This window comes from Oncorhynchus mykiss, chromosome 18 (genome assembly GCF_057628025.1).
Source record: "Oncorhynchus mykiss isolate SJ-2025 chromosome 18, ASM5762802v1, whole genome shotgun sequence".
NCBI classification, from domain to species: domain Eukaryota; kingdom Metazoa; phylum Chordata; class Actinopteri; order Salmoniformes; family Salmonidae; genus Oncorhynchus; species Oncorhynchus mykiss.
The window spans coordinates 12,127,358-12,143,046 of NC_143039.1; the positions used below are offsets into that span (position 1 = coordinate 12,127,358).

The window sequence follows — 15,689 nt, forward strand, 5'->3', positions numbered from 1 at the left end:
AATGCATTTCTGAACACAACACACCAATTTCAAATGGGGTTTTTGGACATAAAGATTAACTTTATCGAACAAAACACACATTTATTGTGTAACATGAAGTCCTGTGAGTGCCATCTGATGAAGATCATCAAAGGTTAGTGATTAATTTAATCGCTACTTCTGACTTTTATGAGACCTCTCCTTGGCTGGAAAATGACTGTATGGTTTTCTGTGACTAGGTGCTGACCCAACATAATCGTTTGGTGTGCTTTCGCCGTAAAGCCTATTTGAAATCGAACACTGTGGCTGGATTTATAAGAAGTTTGTCTTTAAAATGGTGTAAAATAATTTTAATTATGGAATTTGAACCAGACAGGTTAAGCACTTTGTGACAACTACTGATGTAAAAAGGGCTTCATAAAATACATTTGAATAACATGTATATCACACCAAGTGACTGTTTTTTCTGATGTTCACACAGGATACCATGTTGAGACATTCTCCACATCCAGAGAGCAACAGCAGGAAGATCAGAGAGCTAAGAGGTCTCATCACTGCCCACATTGTGAAGAGATTTTCCCATTTCTATCAAAGCTAAAAATACACCTAAAAATACACACAGGAGAGAAGCCTTACTCCTGCTCTGACTGTGGAAAATGTTTTAAAACATCAAATGAGCTAAAAGTTCATCAGACAACACACACAGGAGAGAAGCCTTTCTTCTGCCCTGACTGTGGAACTAGTTTCTCTCAGCTTTACCACTTAAAATCACATGAACGTATACATACAGGGGAGAAGCCATACTCCTGCTCTGACTGTGGGAAATGTTTTAAAACATTATATGAGCTAAACGTTCATCAGAGAACACACACAGGAGAGAAGCCTTATTACTGCTCTGATTGTGGAAAAAGTTTTAAAACATCAAATGAGCTAAAAGTTCACCAGAGAACACACACAGGAGAGAAGCCTTACGTCTGCTCTGACTGTGGGGCGAGTTTCTCTCAGCTGGGCACCTTAAAAACACACCAACGTATACACACAGGAGCGAAGCCTTACGTCTGCTCTGACTGTGGAACTAATTTCTCGCAACTTTCCAACTTAAAATCACACCAAAGTATACACACAGGAGCGAAGCCTTATTCCTGCTCTGAGTGTGGAACTAGGTTCTCTAAATTTTCCATCTTAAAATCACACCAACGTATACATACAGGAGAGAAGCCTTATTCCTGCTCTGACTGTGGAAAATGTTTTAAAACATCAAATGAGCTAAAAGTTCACCAGAGAACACACACAGGAGAGAAGCCTTATGTCTGCTCTGACTGTGGAACTAGTTTCTCGCAACTTTCCAACTTAAAATCACATGAACGTATACATACAGGAGAGAAGCCTTTCTTCTGCTCTGACTGTGGGGCGAGTTTCTCTCAGATGGGCACCTTAAAATCACACCAACGTATACACACAGGAGCGAAGCCTTATTCCTGCTCTGACTGTGGAAAATGTTTTAAAACATCAAATGAGCTAAAAGTTCATCAGACAACACACACAGGAGAGAAGCCTTTCTTCTGCCCTGACTGTGGAACTAGTTTCTCTCAGCTTTCCCACTTAAAATCACATGAACGTCTACATACAGGGGAGAAGCCATACTCCTGCTCTGACTGTGGAAAATGTTTTAAAACATTATATGAGCTAAAAGCTCATCAGAGAACACACACAGAAGAGGAGCCTTATTACTGCTCTGATTGTGGAAAACGTTTTAAAACATCAAATGAGCTAAAAGTTCACCAGAGAACACACACAGAAGAGAAGCCTTATTCCTGCTCTGACTGTGGAAAATGTTTTAAAACATCAAATGAGCTAAAAGTTCATCAGACAACACACACAGGAGAGAAGCCTTATTCCTGCCCTGACTGTGGAAAATGCTTCAAAACATCAACTGAGCTAAAAGTTCACCAGAGAACACACACAGGAGAGAAGCCTTACGTCTGCTCTGACTGTGGAACTAGTTTCTCGCAACTTTCCAACTTAAAATCACATGAACGTATACATACAGGAGAGAAGGTTTTCTTCTGCTCTGACTGTGGGGCGAGTTTCTCTCAGATGGGCACCTTAAAATCACACCAACGTATACACACAGGAGCGAAGCCTTATTCCTGCTCTGACTGTGGAAAATGTTTTAAAACATCAAATGAGCTTAAAGTTCATCAAAGAACACACACAGGAGAGAAGCCTTATTCCTGCTCTGACTGTGGAACTAGTTTCTCGCAACTTTCCAACTTAAAATCACATGAACGTATACATACAGGGGAGAAGCCATACTCCTGCTCTGACTGTGGAAAATGCTTCACAACATCAACTAAGCTAAAAGTTCATCGGAGAACACGTACAGGAGAAAAGCCTTACTCCTGTTCTGACTGTGGGGTGAGTTTCTCTTGACTGGATACCTTAAACACACACCAACATATACATAAAGGAGAGAAGCCATACTCCTGCTCTGTTTGTGTAAAATGCTTCAAAACAGCCACCGAGCTAATAGTTCATCAGAGAACACACGCATGAGAGAAGCCTGCTTACGTCTGCTCTGACTTTTTCGTGAGTTTCTCTCACCACAGCAACTTAACACACCAATGTAGTCACACAGGAGAGAAGTCTTACTCCTGCTCTGTGGAAGGGTGGGCGTGTAACTCAAACTTCTAGCCAAAGGCTGCTGTGTTTAGAATCTCATCAAGGAGGACTGTAGCATTTTAGCTAATCAGCAACTTTGCAACTACTTACTACTTTTTAGCTATTACTTAGCATGTTAGCTTAGCATGCAACTACTTAGTATGTTAGCTAACCTTTCCCCTAAAACCATTTAACCCCTCACCCCTAACCTAGCTAACATTAGCAACAACAAATTGGAATTCGTAACATAGCATGTAACTACTTAGTATGTTAGCATATCTTACATATTACAAGTTCGTAACATATTGTATGAATAGCAATGCGTAAAATAACGTAAGAATTGTAATTCTTAACATACGATACTTCCTAGAAGTCGTATTATTCTGAACAATTTAAACACAACAATTTCAAAGATGTATAGTTCGTATAAGGAAATCAGTCATTTTAAATAAGAGGCCATAATCTATGGATTTCACATGACTGGGCAGGGGCTCCGCCATGGGTGGGACTTGGGAGGGCATAGGCCCACTTGGGAGCCAGGACCATTCAATCAGCATGACTTTTTCCCCACAAAAGGTCTTGATTACAGACAGAAATACTACTCAGCCCCCTCCCAGACAATCCTGCAGGTGAAGAGGCCCTGGGCTGCCGTGGTTACATGTGATCTGCAGTTGTGAGGCCGGTTGGATGTACTGCCAAATTTTCTAAAAGGACGTTAGAGGTGGCTTATGGTAGAGATATACATATTGAATTCTCTCCTGCAGTCATCATGCAATTGCACATTCCCTGAACTTGAGATATATGTGACATTGTGTTGTGTGGCTTTTTATTGTCCCCCAGCACAAGGTGCACTTGTGTAATGATAATGCTGTTTTATCAACATCTTGATATGCCACACCTGTCAGGTGGATGAATTATCTTGACAAAGGCTGAAATGCTCACGAACAGGGATAGTAACAAAGTTGGTCACAACATTTGAGAGAAAGTAGCTTTTTCTGTACATGGAACATTACTAGAATGTTTTATTTCAGCTCATGAAACCAACACTTTACATGTTTAGTTTATATTTTAGTTCAGTTTTTATTGGTATTGTAATGTAACCTAACATACTAAATGGAGTGGCACGGATGTTTTTGTAATACATAATATGTTTTGCTCTGAGACCAAGTTGTCCCTCTGTACCTTCCGCCCCTAACATGTATCAGATAGAAATGGTGTGATGATCACTTTTCACCACTAGTTTGGAGGGATTATTTTACAACTTTATTTAATGATACACAGTTTATGAAATTAATCCATGTGTTTATTAATTGTCTTTCAAACTAGATGAGTTATTTTAGTTACTGATCATGAATGTGTTTGGATAACTGCATTGAAGCAAACTTTATTGATCTGCCAATGAAAAATAAAGTTACATGAATATGTACTGGTCAACCTCTTCTTCTCTTTAGTATTCAGTTCTTCATATTAGATCTGACAGTATGAATGGTTCTTATGGTTGTATTCAGTTCTTCATATTAGATCTGACAGTATGAATGGTTCTTATGGGCTGAGTGCCTGGAGTGTTTTTGTATGACTACAGTCAGGAGTTCTCTCTGACCCTGTGATGTCACCAGCACATTAAGTACATTCATCTTAAGATAGCCATGTGAGACAACCACATATCACAGTTAACACATTTCTCCTCACTTAGTCAGTGTAAGTAGGACAAGTGTCACATCATTAATATTACTTGGATTTTTTGGGGGGGATACACTTTAAAGACGTAGGATTTCAGACGTTTTCGGGCAGATGGGCAGATGGGACTCTGCTGTTGTTTTTAAAGCCGCATACAGACATGGTCTCTTTTTTTTGTTTTTCTTGAGTAAGGCAGCTGCAAAAAGTGTTTCAGCCAGCTCAGTGCTTTCTGTGGAGGTGGGGCAAGCCAGCAGAAAATACTGAGCTTTGCGCCGTGATTGGCTCAGTGTCCTGTCATTCATGGGGACAAGGTGTCACTGCCAAGTCTAAGGGTAGAACTTGAAAATTCAAGCCCCTTGGATGCTGCCATAGAGTTACATTAGAAGTGCCCATCCAAGAAGGCTCAAGGTCATTGTCCACAGATAAAATAACATAAAATCATGTTATATCTACAGTTGCTTTGATTGGACTGATCATGTCAACATCGTACTTTCAACATCTGAGCTAGCAGTCATCATCATGAATCAAGTTGACAATCTACTGGCAAATCCTTTTTTACAATTATTTTTTTATTAAATATATTTTTTTTTACCCAATTTCGTGGTATCCAATTGTTTAGTAGCTACTATCTTGTCTCATCGCTACAACTCCCGTGCGGGCTCGGGAGAGACGAAGGTTGAAAGTCATGCGTCCTCCGATACACAACCCAACCAAGCCGCACTGCTTCTTAACACAGCGCCATCCAACCCGGAAGCCAGCCTCACCAATGTGCCGGAGGAAACACCGTGCACCTGGCAACCTTGGACTCCACAGGAGTCGCTGGTGCGCGATGAGACAAGGAAATCCCTACCGGCCAAGCCCTCCCTAACCTGGACGACTGATAAGAAGTTCAAACAGGTGCCGTTAATACAGGTGGAGGACAGAGGAGCCTCTTAATGAAGAAGTTACAGGTCTGAGAGAGCCAGAAATCTTGCTTGTTTGTAGGTGACCAAATACTTATTTTCCACCATAATTTGCAAATAAATTCATTAAAAATCCGACAATGTGATTTTCTGGATTTTTTTTCTCATTTTGTCTGTCATAGTTGAAGTGTACCTATGATAAATTACAGGCCTCTCTCAACTTTTTAAGTGGGAGAACTTGCAATATTGGTGGCTGACTAAATACGTTTTTTGCCCCACTGTATAATGCCCTGTATATGCTTCAAACTACAAATGTATGGATCTATAGTGGTACAGACAATGGCATAATGGAAAATGCATGTCCAATGCTTATCTTTGTATTAGTATTATCCGCATTAAATCACCTAGGTAGAGTAGTAGTTATCTCTATTAATATTATCTCTGTATTAGTATTACCAACATTACAACACCTATTAGAGCAGTGGTTATCTCTGTATTAGTATTATCTCTATTACCAACATTAAAACACCTAGGTAGAGCAGAGAGGACAGAGCAACCCACAGGTGTTTCATCTCCACACTGGGATGATTTTAACAGTGCAACTCCACACAGGCCTCATGCCTCTCAGGTAGGAGGGTACCAGAAGTAAAATAATAAAAAACACAAAATTAATGAAGGAGCACACAGTCACCAACAATATATCCATGTTGTCAATACTTTCAACTGGCTCAGATCGCTGTTACAGTACAGCACCACCAAATTCCATTTATTAAGTCACCATCTGTCTTATGGAACCATAATGTAACATATCATTTTGTTTTGAGAGTCCCGGATTATACTTTCTATGTTACATCTAGTCTATGAGACGAGGCTGCTCCTTGATCTACATTATAAACACGCAGATCAAGAGGTGTGTTTTCCCTTCAGCATCTGCATGTGGCATAATCTCACCCACCTCACATCATGAATCTAAAATGGTTAACCTTTGCTGTGAGTGATGGGAAAAAAATACGACTAAGGCAATTACTTGAATAATTCAATGGATGTTTTGTTTCCAAATTTGATGATTAATTTGTCTTGTTTAAAAAAGAAATTGACTTCGCTATGGGGCCGTCAATGGGAATGGGGCCGTGCTTCAGCTGAACTACAGTACCGAAAATGCCCTCTGAGCACAGTGGAAAGCATGCTTACAGACTGGAAGCCTGGCCCCTTGATCCGAAAGAGGTGTAATTGCAGACCGCAATTAGGGGCGTTCTCTGATATCGGGTGTTTCATGATATCTACTTTAAACCAATTGATGCTCCCCATTGGTCCGTGGCCGTTTCTTTTGCATTGGGACAACTGTTGTTGATATCTGTTACATTGTAGCTAACCCTAACCTTTTTCCTAACCTTAACCTCAGTCTCCTAACCTACCACGGTAATTCACCTAAATTGCCACTTTAATTATCCTAACCTGTAAGGGGCACACTCCAACACTCAGACATAGTCTGCGTTCCTAAATTCGCTCTGGCTATATACTCCGATTTCAGACCACTCTCGTCTGAGTGCCAGAGGGCAGAATAATTGATGAAAAACAAACGTCCGACACCCCTTGAATACGGCCGGTGTCAGTAAACGTCGGGAAAAAAAAGCATAATTAAATTGTTGCGTGTAGCACAGTTAAAGTCACCAATGCTCTGGATAACATGAACACAGCCTAACCAGCTCTGCTAAGGCGAGTAAAATGGTCAGAGTTCTCTCATTTGTACTGAAAGTAGCTAACCAGTTATCTTGGATGCTTGACTGCCGTTGTGAGGTCAGAACGCTTGAATCAACCCTCCTCCTCCGCCAGAGCGTCCAGTTTGTCTCTGAACGCTCCGAGAGCGATACGAACTGACAGTCTGACAACGCTCTGAATTTACGAACGACCAAGCGCACTCTGGCACTCCAGATTGAATTTAAGATCACACCCATAATTTACTAACAAAGCATTTGTGTTTAGTGAGTGCGACAGATCAGATCTGCAGATGCAGATGCATGCCCAAATTGAACAATTTTCCTGTCCTGCTAATCATTCAAAATCTAACGAGTACTTTTGGGTGTCAGGGAAAATGTATGGAGTTGAAAGTACATTATTTTCTTTAGGAATGTAGTGAAGTAAAAGGGGAAGTTGTCAAAAATATCAAAAGTAAAGTACAGATACTCCCAAAACTCCATACATTTTCCCTGACACCCAAAAGTACTGATGTGGCATTTAAATATTTGTACTTAAGTACTTTACACCACTAATTGCAGGGAATACTGACTGAAGATGTTCCTCCCTACGAGGCCCATGAGACTGTGTAGGGATGTGATTTGAATCGGACTGTGACTGAACGAGTGGGAAGTTTTTATTGATATATTTGTGTATTTGGTTTTGATGTCGTTGTTCCCCCTCCCCTTTTCAACATTGGACGTGTATCTTTTTCTACAGTTTACTAACCTTACAGTAGGTGGTGGCAGACACGTTATAGTTGTGCATATGTCAGTACACCAGAGAACAAGATGACGCTGATGCACATTTCGTAGTTTGGAACAGGAAGTTCCGGGTAGAAACGACAGAACTGTGTTGTTATGTCCGTTTAAAATGTATCATTGTAGGTATGTAATAGCATGTTTAACTTTCTAATGTCGAAAGAATATATAACATGCTAGGTAACAAATCCGTTTCACGCCTGGTAATGGTGTTAATTGTATGTGTTATTTTGGAGTCGAACCGAGTGAGTGAAGAACGTGATTAAAAACGATTTTACAAGTCACATAGATAGACTTTGGGTTTGTCTTAGTGTATGTACATAATTTCGTCAAAGTCATTTCATAAAGATTCCATTTATTTAAGTTCGTTTTTACATGTTCTTGGTTTTGTGTAAAATGTTTATGAGCTGGTAAATAGCCTCGTCCGAACCATCCTGTTCTCGCGAGTTTACATACACTGTTTCGTCAATGTAAGCTCGCGAGATCAGGATGATTCGGACGAGGCAAGTCAAATGGCGGCTTCAACGGTTTCGGTCGTCTTTCTAGGAGTTTGCTCGTGGTGAAATGGCGACATGAGGCTGTGTGATGAAGTGTCAAAATAGAGGGAAGCTAGCTGAAGTTATCCTTCACCATTTGGAGAGAGAGGCCAACTGCATGGAATGGCGTCGATTAATGCAGATGAATCGGAGCACGTATCAAACTCATTCCATGGAGGACCAAGTGTCTGGGTGTTTTCGCTCCACACCTGTACTTGATTAATGAATTAAGGTCACTATTTAGAAAGGAACTCCCCTCATCTGATTGTCTAGGTTTTAATTGAAAGGAAAACCTGATGAGAATTGGCCCTCAATAGAATGAGTTTGACACCCCTGAAACAATGGAAATGGAGAGTTTGAGAAGCAACAGCTGTGCTGGAATGCGATCAATGTGGGGGACAGTTCTGATGATATGGAGCGGGAGGATGAGGGCCTAGTATGTGAATGTTCTGTAGTGGGAAGACATAGGAAGAACAGAGATAATGATACTGGAAGCAGGGGTGCATGTAGTATAGTAACTAGAGGCCCAAGGTAGGGAGCTAGAGTAATAATGTGTTAGAGTGGAAAGTTGGGATGGTGTTTGAGGAGACTACAGGGCCTCATTCACACCCTGATTAACCAAGGCCATAAAAAGAGGTGAAGTTAAACTGGGATGCAGCCGTATAAATGAGAACTTGTTCTGAACTAGCCTACCTGGTTAAGTAAAGGTGAAATAAAACATTGAATGTGGTAGATTGTTAATATCTTGTGCTGGTCAGGTTCAGCAAGGGAAGATTCTTCAATTGGAAAATCATAATGGGACGAAGCTCAGAAGCCATGACCCTGGAGCTGATGCTAAATTGAAGGGAGTAATAATCTCTGAGGTCCCAATATCTATGTCCATGGATGATATTGTTAAAGACCATGTGAAGGGGGACAGAGTGGTTGAAGCCTAAAGGTTGATCAGTAGGAAAGAGGGTTAAAGAAGTGAAAGCTTATCAGTGCTGTTGAGATGTTAGAAGGTTTTGTCTGGAAAAGTACAGAATAGGATTCCTTAGCTTCAATGTCAGAGAATTTGACCCAGCCTCATCAATCAACCAATCAAATGTATTTATAAAGCCCTTCTTACATCAGCTGATAACACAAAGTGCTGTACAGAAACGCAGCCTAAAACCCCAAACAGCAAGCAATGCAGGTGAAGAAGCACAGTGGCTAGGAAAAACTCCCTAGAAAGGCCAGAACCTAGGAAGAAACCTTGAGAGGAACCAGGCTATGAGGGGTGGCCAGTCCTCTTCTGGCTGTGCTGGGTGGAGATGTTCATAGATGACCAGCAGGGTCAAATAATAATGGTGGTTGTCGAGGGTGCAACAGGTCAGCACCTCAGGAGTAAATGTCAGTTGGCTTTTCATAGCCGATCATTGAGAGTTTCTCTACCGCTCCTGCTGTCTCTAGAGAGTTGAAAACTGCATGTCTGGGACAGGTAGCTCATCCTGTGAACCGGTCAGGGTTCCATGACAGCAGGCAGAACAGTTGAAACTGGAGCAGCAACAGTGAATCATCAGTGTTTTTAAATGCCAAAGAATTGGACATGTAGCTGTTGAGTGAAAAGATGTGCCAAGTGTGGTGGGGAACATGATTACAGTAAATGTTGGAGCAATGTGACAGTTAAGTGTTGCAATTGTGTGGAGGACAAAGAGCAGCATTTGGTGGATGCCAGGTGCAGAGAGATGCTCAGAGATATAGAATCTGTCATGAGGTATCATATGCAGAGGCTGTAAGACAGACTGGTGGAACTACAGTGCAGACTGATGGAGCTTCCATGGCTGGTCCCGTAGTAAGAGGACCTACTGTCAGACTGATGTAGCTTCCATGGCTGGTCCCGTAGTAAGAGGACCTACTGTCAGACTGATGGAGCTACCATGGCTGGTCCTGTAGTAAGAGGACCTACTGTTAGAACTGGTCTTTCTAATAGTCCTGACATGGTTTCGAGGCCTGTTCAGAAATCTTGTGCCCATAAATGTGCTGTGACAAAGGATACTTTAGTTGTGAATAAAATGTACTTCATAGCTTTCATTGGTAAGCTTATCAACAACTTGGATTGTGTAAAGCAGAAATACCAGGTTGAAAGTTATCTTGTAAACTGCATCAGAGTTGTTGGGGGTAACAGATGTTACTGTCGGTATGGTTTTTGATAAGCTGGATAACCTGGGCGTGGGTTCTCAGCATGATATAAACCCCAATGTTTACAAACGCAGAAAGGGTTCTCTTGATAAAGTTTATTGGGGGGTGTGGGAGGGTTTTTGGGGAAGGGGAGGGTGTGTTAGAAGTTAATAGGGATTTATGTGGGATTTAGGAAGTCTACGATAGATTAAGTGCACTTATGTTGTGCAATTTAAAATGTGTACTTTGTGTCTGATGTGAATTAATATTTTGTCAGGGATTAGCTACCCGATCTACTGAAATTAGATAATTGATCAAGAAAAAATAGAAAATATTTTTACAGAATGACGTGCCAGAACTGTCAAGAAAATAACTTTTGTGTCCGTTTGTCTTTATTACTACAGACCGATTAAGTCTGAGGCCAGTAACATCAACAGTGAGGACAAACACAGCCCGCTTCTCTCCTTCCACACTGAGTCCAAACCTATAGTCACTGGGTCCTGATTGTGACAGTGGAGCCCAGTTTGCACTGCAGGATCCAGAGATGGCATCAGTGAAGCTGGAAGACTGCAGTCAAACACTGGAGCTGAATGTCATCATTAAAGATGAAGAAGAGGAGGAGAAGATTGGGACATCTGTTAGTCATGGTAAGAGCTGTTTCTATCTATAAGTTATCTTCGTATATTAGACTTCCATAAGTTATGACCAGTCTATTGCTAGGTTTAATTCTGTAATTCTGACATCACACATCCCTGAACAACTCAAGACTTCACAGCGAAGCAAAAACTATTTAAACTTGTAACTCCTGCCTTTGCCCACACATTGTCTCAAGAACGTTGAAAATGTTTAATACCCTCAATCACCAAGTTAGGTATACCTCATTTCAAAATAGGCCATGGCATCATCACTGTCAATATTGAATTATAATTTGTTTGCTGCACAGAATATCAGATCTCAACAACGATTGGAGAAGTGTTGAACATAACCAGTAGACTACCACATCCTGATGATTTATATCTGATACATATATATTTAATATTTTATATATCAAGTTGTCGAAACATCTCAAGGATGGTCAATGGAAACAGGATGCACCTGAGTTCAATTCAAAAGTTTGGGGTCACTTAACACCAGTCTCAACGTCAACCGTGAAGAAGCGACTCCGGGATGCTGGCCTTCTAGGCAGAGTTGTAAAGGCCAGTTTTATTGCTTCTTTAGTCAGAACCACAGTTTTCAGCGACAGAGACGAAGGTTGAACGTCATGCGTCCTCCGACACACAACCCAACCAAGCCACACTGCTTCTTAACACAGCGCGCATATAACCCGGAAGCCAGCCGCACCAATGTGTCGGAGGAAACACTGTGCATCCTTGGTTAGCGTGCACTGCGCCCGGTCCGCCACAGGAGTCGCTGGTGCGCAATGAGGATATCCGCTAGGCCAATTGTGCGTTGCCAATTGTACGCAGCCCTTAACCACTGCGCCACCCGGGAGGCCCTCAAAAGGGTTTTCTAATGATGAATTAGCCTTTTAAAATGATCAACTTGGATTAGCTAACACAACATGCCATTGGATCACAGGAGTGATGGTTGCTGATAATGGGCCTCTGTTCGCCTATGTAGATATTCCATAAAATATCTGCCGTTTCCAGCTACAATAGTCATTTACAACAATAACAATGTCTACACTGTATTTCTGATCAATTTGATGTTATTTTAATGGACAATCAATGTGCTTTTCTTTCAAAACAAGGACATTTCTACGTGACCCCAGACGTTTGAACAGTAGTGGATATTTAATATTTTGTATATATCAAGTTGTAGAAACATCTCAAGGAAGCATCTGAACTCAATTTTGAGTCTCTTGTTTTAAGTTTTAAATTTTTTAATACATTTTCAAAAATGCCTAAACCTGTTTTCACTTTGTCATTATGGGGTATTGTGTGTAGATTGCTGAGGATATATTTTTATTTAATTATAGAATTAGGCTGTAACATAACAATGTGGAAAAAGTCAAGGGGTCTGAATACTTTCCGAGGGCACTGTCAGACCCCTTCCCATTTCTCCCATTATGGTACGTTACAGCCTTCTATGTTTTTCCTCGTCAATCTACACACAATACCCCATAATGACATCACAATATCCCATAATGACATCACAATACCCCATAATGACATCACAATACCCCATAATAACAAAGCCAAAACAGGTTTTTAGAAATTCTTGCAAATGTAATAAATTTTTTTTTTTAATTGCTTATTTACATAACTTTTCAGACCTTTTGCTATGAGATGATCCTTGAGATGTTTCTACAACTTGGAGTCCACCTGTGGTAAATTCAATTGATTGGACATGATTTGGACAGGCACACACCTGTCTATGTCAGGTCCCACATTTGACACTGCATGTCAGAGTTAAAACCAAGTCATGAGGTGGAAGGATTTGTCTGTAGAGCTCCGTGACAGGATTGTGTCGGCACAGATCTGGAGACCGGTACCAAACCATTTCTGCAGCATTAAAGGTCGAAAGAACACAGAGGCCTCCATTATTCTTCAATGGAAGAAGTTTGGAACCACCAAGACTCTTCCTAGAGCTGGCCACCCGGACAAACCGAGCAATCGGGGGATAAGGGCCTTGGTCAGGGAGGTGGCCAAGAACCCGATGGTTCTTCTCTGTCAGAGCTCCAGAGTTCCTCTATGGAGACGAGAGAATCTTCCAGAAGGACAACATTCTCTGCAGGACTCCACTAATCATGCCTTTATGGTAGAGTGTCCAGACGGAAGCCACTCCTCCGTAAAAGGCACATGACAGTCCGCTTGGAATTTGCCAAAAGGCACCTAAAGGACTCTGACCATGAGAAACAAGATTCTCTGGTCTGATGAAACCAAGATTGAACTCTTTGGCCTGAATGCCAAGCGTCATGTCTGGAGAAAACCTGGCACCATCCCTACAGTGAAGCATAGTTGTGGTAGCAGCATGCTGTGGGGATATTTTTCAGCGGCAGGGACTGGGTGACTAGTCAGGATCACGGGACAGATGAACATAGCAAAGTATAGAGAGATCCTTTATGAAAACCAACTTGAGAGCACTCGAGACCTCAGACTAGGGTGAAGATTCACCTTCCAACAGGACAACGACCCGAAGCACACAGCCAAGACAACGTGGAAGTGGCTTCGGTACAAGTCTCTGAATGTCATTGAGTGGCCCAGCCAGAACCCGGACTTGAACCCGATCTCTGGAGAGACCTGAAAATAGCTTTGCAGAGACGATCCCCATCCAACCTGACAGAGCTTGAGAGCTTCTGCAGAGAAGAATGGGAGAAACTCCCCAAATACAAGTATGCCAAGCTTGTAGCTTCATACCCAACAAGACTCAAGGCTGTAATTGCTGCCAGAGGTGCTTCAACTAACTATTGTATAAAGGGTCTGAATACTTATGTAAATGTAATATTTCAGTTATTTCTAAAAAAACTGTTTTTGCCCTTGTCATTTTGGGGTATTGTGATGCCATTATGGGGTATTGCGATGTCATTTTGGGGTATTGCGATGTCATTTTGGGGTATTGCGATGTCATTATGGGGTATTGTGATGTCGTTATGGGGTATTGTGATGCCATTATGGGGGTATTGCGATGTCATTTTGGGGTATTGTGATGTCATTGTGGGGTATTGTGATGTCATTTTGGGGTATTGCGATGTCATTATGGGGTATTGTTTGTAGATTGATATGAAGGGAAAAAAACGATTTAATCAATTTTAGAATAAGGCTGTAATGTAACAAGACGTGGAAAAAAAATCAAGGGGTCTATTTACTTTTTGAATGCAGTGTAGATGTTATTTCATGCTACTGAGACTTGTATGGATGACACCAGTATTGTCAGCATTTGTTTTATTCACTGGTCTATCTGGAGTGTTCAGAGTGTAGACTTAAGAAGTGAAGTAGACAAACTGCCAGTGTTTTAAAGTTCTCTGAAATTAGTCTGTGTAGTTACTAACCCTTGTGATGTTGAGTGGAGGATGATATCGCTCATCATTTTCACCACTTTTGCCTCTTATTAGTTTTTGACTCCTACCCAGTTTTAGAATAGTTTGATTCCCCTTCCCATACAGCCTACTGAAATGAATACATACACTACTGTTGAAAAGTTTAGGGTCACTTAGAAATGTCCTTGTTTTGAAAGAAAATTGTTTTTTTTGTCCATTAAAATCACATCAAATTGACCATTAATACAGTGTAGACGCTGTTAATGTTGTAAATGACTTGTAGCTGGAAACGGATGATTTTTTAAAACTGAATATCTACATAGGTGTACAGAGACCCATTATCAGCAACCATCACTCCTGTGATCCAATGGCATGTTGTGTTAGCTAATCAAAGTTGATAATTTTAAAGGGCTAATTGATCATTACAAAACCCTTTTGCAATTATGTTAGCACAGCTGAAAACTGTGGTGCTGATAAAAGAAGCAATAAAACGGTCCTTAGACTAGTTGAGTATCTGGGTCATTTGTCGGTTCGATTACAGGCTCAAAATGGCCAGAAACAACGACCTTTCTTCTGAAATGAAGGCTATTCCATGTGAGAAATTTCCAAGAAACTGAAGATCTCGTGCAGTTCTGTGTACTACTCCCTTCACAGAACAGTGCAAACTGGCTCTAACCACAATAGAAAGAGGAGTGGGAGGCCCCGGTGCACAACTGGGCAAGAGGACAAGTACATTAGTGTGTCTAGTTTGAGAAACAGACGTCTCACAAGTCCTCAACTGGCAGCTTCATTAAATAGTACCCGCAAAGCACCAATCTCAACGTCAACTGTGAAGAGGCGACTCCGGGATGCTGGCCTTCTAGACACTATTCTGGTTAGAGACTGTTGGCATTGTTCTGTGAAGAGAGTAGTACACAGCGTTGTACGAGATCTTCAGCCGTTTCCAGCTACAATAGTCATTTACAACATTAACAATGTCTACACTGTATTTCTGATCACTTTGACATTATTTGAATGGACAAAAATGTGCTATTCTTTCAAAAACATGGACATTTGTAACTTTAGAATTTATTCATTTATTTCATCACTAATGGTAGTGTATTTAAAAAATAAAAAAAATTAACCTTTATTTAACTTTCTTAGCATACTGGTTGTTGTCCGGAATTTCCGATGACTGACGTGCCCAAAGTAAACTGCCCAGAAGCTAGGATATGCATATACTATCCAATGCTATATATATATGTGGGGTATTGTTTTACTTTTTTGGACGATCTTTACTGGTAACCTTAAGGATTAGTTTGTGTGCATGTTGAACGAGTGA

General features: G+C 41.0%; 1 protein-coding gene across 5 annotated transcripts in view; it reads left to right on the plus strand.

Annotated features, from left to right (window-relative positions):
• The window catches only part of LOC110516278 (uncharacterized), a 249,588-nt gene that overhangs the window by 11,144 nt on the left and 222,755 nt on the right, over nt 1-15,689 (plus strand). For 2 of the 5 annotated variants that reach the window (XM_090207051.1, XM_036951128.2), the window contains exons 1-2: nt 7,720-7,840; nt 10,794-11,036. The exons of 1 other annotated variant lie outside the window; for it this stretch is intronic. In XM_090207051.1, coding sequence (XP_090063177.1) covers nt 10,934-11,036 — 103 coding nt within the window. In that variant the 5' untranslated portion in view covers nt 7,720-7,840; nt 10,794-10,933. Of the gene's footprint in view, nt 1-460; nt 4,067-7,719; nt 7,841-8,348; nt 8,483-10,793; nt 11,037-15,689 lie in introns of those variants that run through there. 2 more of the 5 variants (XR_016488233.1, XM_036951113.2) reach the window with 2 other exon arrangements.